The sequence below is a fragment of the Gadus morhua genome, chromosome 10 (genome assembly GCF_902167405.1).
Source record: "Gadus morhua chromosome 10, gadMor3.0, whole genome shotgun sequence".
Classification (NCBI taxonomy): domain Eukaryota; kingdom Metazoa; phylum Chordata; class Actinopteri; order Gadiformes; family Gadidae; genus Gadus; species Gadus morhua.
This window is the reverse complement of record NC_044057.1, coordinates 15,640,186-15,648,744: the sequence shown is the minus strand read 5'-3', so window position 1 is coordinate 15,648,744 and position 8,559 is coordinate 15,640,186. Positions and strand designations below refer to the sequence as shown.

General features: G+C 46.6%; 1 protein-coding gene across 2 annotated transcripts in view; it reads left to right on the top strand.

The window, feature by feature from the left end:
- Positions 1-2,414: 2,414 nt before the first annotated feature.
- The window catches only part of spock1 (SPARC (osteonectin), cwcv and kazal like domains proteoglycan 1), a 71,521-nt gene continuing 65,376 nt past the window's right edge, over positions 2,415-8,559 (top strand). The window contains exons 1-2 of one of the 2 annotated variants that reach the window (XM_030368673.1): positions 2,415-2,583; positions 3,113-3,259. In XM_030368673.1, the coding sequence (XP_030224533.1) occupies positions 3,119-3,259 (141 nt within the window). In that variant the 5' untranslated portion in view covers positions 2,415-2,583; positions 3,113-3,118. The remainder of the gene's footprint in view (positions 2,584-3,112; positions 3,260-8,559) is intronic. The other variant, XM_030368672.1, reaches the window with a different exon arrangement.

The following is an 8,559-nucleotide window of genomic DNA, read 5'->3' as shown; positions in this document are numbered from 1 at the left end:
GGTGGCTGTCTGCAGCAGACTGTAATCTCTGCAGTCTGCATCAGACGTGCCTCCAGTCTGCACCAGAGTCTAATCTCTAGAGTCTGCATCAGACGTACGTCCAGTCTGCACCAGACTATAATTTCTACAGTCTGCAGGCTAAGTCACAGAGGGTTTCAATTTCCTATATGTGAAGTAATCACAAAGTAAACACGCAAGTGAAGTAATCAAACACTAAAACATTATCACATATTATTGTTATTCTACCCATTACATTTTTGTTTACCTCTTGGGACTTAGAATAGAGTCAATGGCAAGGAGAGGGGTTTAATACAGCTAACTCGCTGCAGCAACATCTTTGTTGCGACAAGAAATTTAGAACCTACTCAAATGATCCATTCAGAAGAAAAAAAAATGGCCTGATCCGAGACGTTTAAAGAGCCACTGCTAACGCTGGCGCGTGACTAATTTTTACACCATTAGCCCGCTAATAGCTAGCTTATTAGCTAGCTCCCTGAGAGTGTTTAACTGATTAAATGGAAGTCACACTCATCGACTCTTTGTTTGACCCTTGCGTCCGGAACAGTTTGTCACTGTCACAGAGAAATGATGTGCCACCTCAGAGGGTGACCTGAGGGTTGGGGCAACGGAACGGTCTAGAGTGAGTCCTCAAGGGAAGGCAGACCAGGAACCGCAGTTACAAATTGGTTTCTGGCAGTCGGAGCAACGTGAAACTCATTCTAATTGTGTTGGGTCTCACCTGAATGCATATCTAAAAGTCAAATTAAATTCATCAGACGTCCCTAACGGCAAACGGTTAAAGCCGCATGTGTGCTTTCTCTCGGTCGCCTTCGTCGGATGAAATAATAGATGCCAATTGGTGATTAAGCGAAGGGTATTCACAGGGAGGCCTTAGGCTGCTGTTACCTGCAAGCTGTTAATAGGAACAGCATCATTGACAGAGTCACTCGATTTGGACATTTTAATTAATTTGCATGTTGGTGACAGTGCCTGCGCAATTCTATTTTATTGAGTTCCCTCATTTTTTGCCTGACTCCTTAGGCGTATTTGTGTCTATTTTAATTTAGTTGGGTTTGTTCTACAATAAAAAGACTGAAATAGTCTGAAATAAAAATAAAAAGTAACCTCTAAACCAAGCATTAAAGAGATGATGGAGCAGGTGGGTGTATTTTGTCATGAATGCCCTAGCAATCCAGCCAATTTGCATCCTCTTTATGATCCTATTCATGTCGCAGACCGCTCCCTGCTCATTTCTGACCAATTACGGCATCTCGTCCCTGATTGGTAGAAACGTACGCAGGGAAGGAAGGAGGAAACAATAGATTTTTCTTTTTGGTTTTTAAGTTTCGAAATCCTGCCCTCTTTAGTTCCTGCTCTCTCTCTCTCTCTCTCTCTCTCTCTCTCTCTCTCTCTCTCTCTCTCTCTCTCTCTCTCTCTCTCTCTCTCTCTCTCTCTCTCTCTCTCTCTCTCTCTCGCCCTCACCTCTGGAATCTCACCTAAGCAGCTTTAAACCCGGGGCAGCAGCGGCTGGCCCTCCTCTGTCTGGCTGTCTCTCGCATGAGGGAGCCTCCGCAGCCCGGCCGCTGTGGTGGTGCGGTGGGCCGTGAAAGAGAGGTGGGCTTCGTCACGCCGGGGGAGTGATGATATCTGCTGACTCCTCGGGACTCGCTGCCCCGTGCCACCGCGTGCGTGCTGGGCATTTTTTTAATGTGTTTTGCGGAACGTATCTCATTTCGAAAAAGGGGCCTATAACGGATGTTTTTAGAGGCTCTTCATCGAGGAGGCAGAGATAAGTTGGGGGTGACCTATAGCCCCCGGAAAAGGACAGCAGTGACCCAGCAGAAAATATACCCTGGGAAAGAGATTCATGGCTCCCCATGCCTGGCAAGGCTCTTAAATGAGGGCCCCTGTACGTGTATGATAGTGTCGCTTGTTAAACTGGTTGCATATTGCTGTGGAAACGAACCAGTAGGTTTCGTTTCAGCACCACGGACAGCGACCAGGGAGCCCTGCTCGGCCCGTCTAGCGTCACTGGCCTGATCCGAAAGACTAACAAGCAACCGTCCTTTAGCTGTTTATTCATTCAAACCAAGTGTTATCCAACATCATGTCGTTGTTGGATAGCCTCCGTCTGAATGACTGGAAAATCGGCGAAGGAAAATGTGATGGGAGAGAGAGAGAGAGAGAGAGAGAGAGAGAGAGAGAGAGAGAGAGAGAGAGAGAGAGAGAGAGAGAGAGAGAGAGAGAGAGAGAGAGAGAGAGAGAGAGAGAGAGAGCAGGAGATAGAGCAAGAGAGCCAGAGACAGAGAGCCAGAGAGCCAGAGAGAGAGAGCCAGAGAGCCAGAGAGAGAGAGCCAGCGAGAGAGCCAGAGAGCCAGAGAGCCAGAGAGAGAGGGCGGGGTTTAAACGGAGTGTGACAGAGGGGGAGGAGCTGGTAGTCGTTCTGTCCGCCACGCGCTGCGTACGCTTTTCTTCGTTCAAACGTTCCAGTCTCGAACGTTGCGGACGGTGGACTTGCTTTCCCCGGAGCTGGGCACTAGTTGGATAATCTCTTATACCGGGAGAGGACACGAACTAATACAGGTAGGAGATAATTTGCAGTTTTGTTTATTCTTAACGGAAGAAAGGGAACCCGTTCCAGACCCATTTAGAAGCCTGTTTCCCCTCAAACAAGAGCGAAGTGGAGGAGAACCTGGCTGGGGTTCACCGAGGATTTAAGGGAGAGTTTCGGCTCCGCCGTTCTGCGTGTGAGGCACGCAGAAGGCTGTTATTCCCCTCCGGTGTCCTGCCTGCGTCTGAGCCTGTTTTTAAATAACTAAAGGAAGGAGTTATGTTCCGATGAAGGATGTCCACCTTAAAACCCCCACTGTGTGTAGAACCACCCTGTGATGGTATTGCGTGCTGGGGAGCCTGGAACTAATTAAGCGCCTATAATTGTAGCAGTCAAATGACATGTGGCAAAATGTTCCTTGGACTTCTACATCATCATCATCCTCATAATCATCATCATCATCATCATCATCATCATCATCATCATCATCATCATCATCATCATCATCCCTCGGGTGCAATGTAAAAGACCAGCGCTGAATCCTTCACTCTTCTCTTCCAGAACACGATGCTCCTGCTGCTGCCTCTCGCGACCCTCCTGCTCGGCGGGGGGACGGTGCTGTCCGCGGTCAGCAGCGGTCCCCCGGGCAGCGACCGGTGGCTCAGCAGCCTATCCGAGACGGACGGCTACTGGGGCAAATTCCGAGATGTGAGTCTTACCTCCAAGTCAGGATGTTGTTTCTCTTAGAAAGGTTTCTCTTTTTTTTTTTCCTTGTTTTTTTTCTCTCTCTCTTCTGGTTAGGAAAGCCTTCACAGAGAGTGCGTTACAGCGGGGGGGGGAATAAGGTTGGAATTATTAATAGGCCTATTAGGTCTGTTTGATTTAAGTCTGCCAGAACAACACACGGGGGATTAATGTAAGCTGCCATCGCACTTTCCCAAGCTCCCCTGCCATGCCGATGCGTTTTTAATCTAGTTTTTAGTTTTACGCAGCATGGAGCGACCACAGATAGGCCTACCGACCCACATGGTCACCACAGGGTTTATTAGGCATCATGACATCAGGCTCGTTTATTTATGCACCGTTCAATCGACGCTGAGTTTTTTGCACCGCAAGTGACAACCACGTGAGCTCAAGTACCCTGTAGTCCATTGTTGTAAAGATAATCGTTTTCAATATAATCATGCAAATATGCAAATTAAATATTCATAGCCTCTGCCTTATGGTGGTTTGTCTGAAGCGCAGAGACAAGATGCAAGCTGAGCAGATGCTGTATTTAGATGGAGCATAGACGGCTCTATCTGGTAGTAAGAGTTACTTAGAGTTCCACTGGACCAGAGAGACATAACAGCCACACACTGTGATGAGGCTGACCTAGAATAATATTTACCCCTTACCTGACACACAAACACACACACACACACACACACACACACACACACACACACACACACACACACACACACACACACACACACACACACACACACACACACACACACACACACACACACACACACACACACACACACACAGTAGAGTAGAGACTTTAGTTCCAAAGTAAACCCCCATGTTCTTCAGGGGATTAGTAGTCATTGGGATTGACAGTGTAGTACTGCTTGGATTGCTTCACCTCTAAATATTTTTTTAGTGTGTGTTTGTGTGTGTCTGTGTGTGAGGATGTGCAAACTTGTGTGAGTGTGTGTGTGCACGTTTATATTTGTGTGTCTGTCTATGGTTGTGTCTGTGTGCACGTGCGTGTGAGTGAGTGTTTTTATGTGTGTTTGTGAGTGTGTTTGTCTATGTTGTCTATGTGAGTTTGTGCATGTGTTTGTGTGTGTGTGTGTCTTTGTGTGTGTTTGTGCGTGGTTGTGTCTAAGTTTGTTTGTTTGTCTGTTTGTGTGTGAGTACTTGTGAGCTTGTGTGTTTGTGTGTTTGTGTGTGTGTGTGTGTGTGTATGTGTGTGTGTGTGTGTGTGTGTGTGTGTGTGTGTGTGTGTGTGTGTGTGTGTGTGTGTGTGTGTGTGTGTGTGTGTTTGAACTTGAAGGTGATCATTTCCCTGGTCACACCAACCATCTGGCTTCACTTATCCTTGCTTTTCAATTTGTTTGGTAACAGTTTCTGTTTCTCACTTCTCTGTGGCTGCTTGATGGACACAAACATCATCAACATAACAGTATCCATGACCATTTTCTACTTTCTTTGTAGTTAAATTCATCATATTTTTGTTTTACAAGACACCTTATATCAATGTATTTATTACATTCTCTTGGCATCACCTTGACCATTCTCTAAATATAGTTTTATTTACTCTCTCTCACCCTCTCTCTGACTCTGTCTGTGTCTTTCAGTCTCTGTTGGATTTTATAACATAATTGGTTGTTTTTATTCTCATGACTAAAGCTTGAGTTGTTTGATACATCAGTTGACTTGATTCAAAGGAAGGACCAAGGGGAGAACTTGAAATATTTGTTTGATCATTTTACTCTCCAACTTTCTTACTTGCCTTTGAAACAGACAGGAGAGGTCTGTACAGTGAGAACCACCTTTATTTGTCCTGTCTGCGATCAGAGTGTGTTCGTGCCACCGAATCAGCAGATGATACTCAAGTTAAAGGGGACATATTATACCACCAGGTGTGAGTGTGATTGGCCTTACAAGCCGTTTTGAAAATCTGCCCCATATGACATCACTAGTGGGTGTGTCCACCTAGATCTGTGCTGGATAGATCAGTCTACCAGCCTACCCAGCTGCAAGAAGTAATCATCCAGCACAGATCTAGGTGGACACGCCCACTAGTGATGTCATGTGGGGCAGATTTTCGAAACGGCTTGTAAGGCTAATCACACTCCCACCTGGTGGTATAATATGTCCCCTTTAACCTTTCCTTAGAGAATAAGGTCCTGTCAATCAAGCATCATAATTGACAGGTACCTGTCTTGTAATGTCATCATAAAATGACAAGACTTTGATTCTAGGTCTATAAAAAGTCTTGCAAGATCTTCTCCCCCTCTCTGTTTCTGTTGTTCTGGTTTGGCAACAAGAAAGCAAAAAAAACAAAACAGCAATAGAACATGCAGCTGTGAGAAACATCTGTCTTGATGAGGAGTATCATGGCGGGTGCTGAGTCTGGAGGAGTGATTAGAGCGGTCTGTGGTCTGATTGGGTGCGGGAGTCCACACACATCCTGATAGAGGTCATTTCAACAGGTGACCGGAGACAGCGCCCTGTGTCTAAGGTTGATAGCTTGTGTCGCTGGGTCTCCTGAGCCCGAGGGGAACAGTGTGCAGCACTGCGGTATTCCGATGTCCTACATTTTGTCCTTTATTGGCATCACATATGTGCCATTATCCAGATCCTGAGGCCGCCTGAGCCAAGGTCAGGGGAGTTGACCTCTGACCTTCAGAGGGACTCGAGCGAGGCTCTCTCTGCAGGGGATGCTGGCTGAGTAAGCCGGGTCCCTCTGTCACAGCCCGTGCATGACTGTCTAAAAATAGGTAACAGGCTTGCACACAAACACACATGCACACACACAAAGGCAGAGACACACACACACACACACACACACACACACACACACACACACACACACACACACACACACACACACACACACACACACACACAAACAAACACAAACACACGCACACACAAAGGCACAGATACACACACACACACACACACAAACCCATGCACACACACACAAACACACACAGGCACAGAAACACAGACACACACACGCCCTTGCACACACACCGGCATCTCTGGCACGCACAGATAGACACACACACACTGGCACTCACAGGCACAGACACACACAATTGCACACACACACACACACACACACACACACACACACACACACACACACACACACACACACACACACACACACACACACACACACACACATGCGCACACATGCGCACACACACACAAAGCGACCACCTCTGCCCTCAGCTGTGCCTGTCATCCCAGTGAGGTAATTAGAAAACGTCCCTCTGTGAGTTAGAGGGCTGTGTACAGTGTATTGATGATGGGGATGAGTGGGTGTGTGCTGCTTGTGCATGTGTGCGTGCGTGTCCCTTTCTCTCTTTATATGTGTGTGTCTCTGTGGTTGTTTGCAAGAGGGCTTCAGGATTAATGCATGGTTCATATATAATAAACTCCATATACTCCTCTCCCCTTCCCCTCCTCTCCTCCCCCTCCTCTCCCCCTTCTCCTTCTCCCTCTCTTCTTCTCTCCACTCTTCCTCCTCCTCCTGCCGTCTCCTCTCTCCTCTCCTCTAATCTCCTCTCTCTCCCCAGCTTCCTCTCCTCTCCCCTCTCCCCTCTTGTCACCTCCCTCCTCTCGTCTCGTCTCCTCTCCTCTCCTCTCGTCTCGTCTCCTCTCGTTCTCGTCTCCTCTCTCCCCTCTTGTCTCCTCCCTCCTCTGGTCTCCTCTCTCTCCTCTCCTCACCTCTCCTCTCCCATCATAGTAGTAATGGTGAGGGAAAGCCTGTTGGTGCACATTAGGCCGGCCTGCCGCAGTGCTCAAGAAGTGGAGAATGGGTTTGGCCCTTCTAAGCCGCTGTTGATTCCTCCTGTAGGTTGGGTCTCCCGACGCTCCCTCCGACCCACCCTGCCGCTCCTCCTCTATAGGACGTGTTGAGCGAAGGCTCCTCTTTATCTTCCCCTGATGACATGTTATTATGCAGTTGTTCACCTGTTGGAGCGGGTTGGGAACTCAGGAGGGACTCTGTGTGTGTCTGTGTGTGTGTGTGTTTGTTTTTGCACAAAAGATAAGCCCCTACTATTCTGCGTAATAAGTGGTTGTTGTTGAGTGGTTGTAGTGGTTGTCTGTGAAGCAATTTCAGCTCCATAATGACAATCACTCAGGAGGTTGCCACTTACTTTCCAAAGGGTGTGTTTCTGGATTTGGGTGTGTGGATGTGTGAGTGGGTGTTTGTGTGTGGGGTTGTGTGTTTTTGTGTGTGGGTGTCTTGATATGTGGGCTTTTGTGTGGTCGTCTGTGGATGTGTTTTTGTGTGTGGGTGTGTGGATGTGTGTTTGGGTGTTTTTGTGTGTGTTTGTGTGCGTTTTTGTGGGTGTTTGTGTGTGTTTTGGAATGTTGGTGTGTGTAGGTGTGTGTTGGTGTGTGTGTGCCACTCAGCCTGTGGTCACCTACGTCAATATTCCAATCTTGCAAATATCTGTCCTCTATGTCCCTACGTCTTTCTTTGTGATTTCAGTACTGTCTTTCGGTCGGTCTGTCTATCTGTCTGTCTGTCTGCGGTACAATATCATGTCAATATATGTTCAGAGTTACTCAAAAGCCTGTGTGTCACAGGCTTTTTATGAGGGGGAAAAGTATTACTATTATTTTCATGATCTATAAGACACATAATACATCATCCTTTCAGCGCAGAATATTTTATTTGTTTTGGATTTAAAATAATCAATTGACAGGTTTCCTTTTGGTTTATTTTCTTGAATAGCTGAATTATATTTCATGATAATGGAGATGAATTAAACTTCACCAATTCAGTTTTCGGTCAAGTTGTCTTTCAGTGCTCTCCGTAACATAATCTACGGTTATGTGTTTTTAAATGTGTTTTAGCAGACGGGTCAATCACAGCAAGCCCTTTGTATTGTACACACATTCATCCACCACTAACAGATAAAGAGCATTTCAGTCGTCGGTCTCAAAGGACATCCACAATGACAGCAGATCGTTCAGTAATACAAAGAAAACCCAGGAACAGAAGAGAAATAATGATACTGTCCTGCCACTATTCACACAGGAAGGAAAGAAATATAGTGTAAATGCTATATTGCATTCCGTTATAGTGCTCTAGGCCATATCAATTACAGTGTTATTGTATTGAAAAGGCAAGGTATCTTCTCTCTGTCTTTGTGATTGAGGAGTCATTCAGGGGCTGTCATAGGTTAAGCCCCTTGCTCAAGGGTACACACAGGTAGACTGGGAACAGGGGGGTTCAAACCCTGAACCTTCTGGCTGGCCATAAA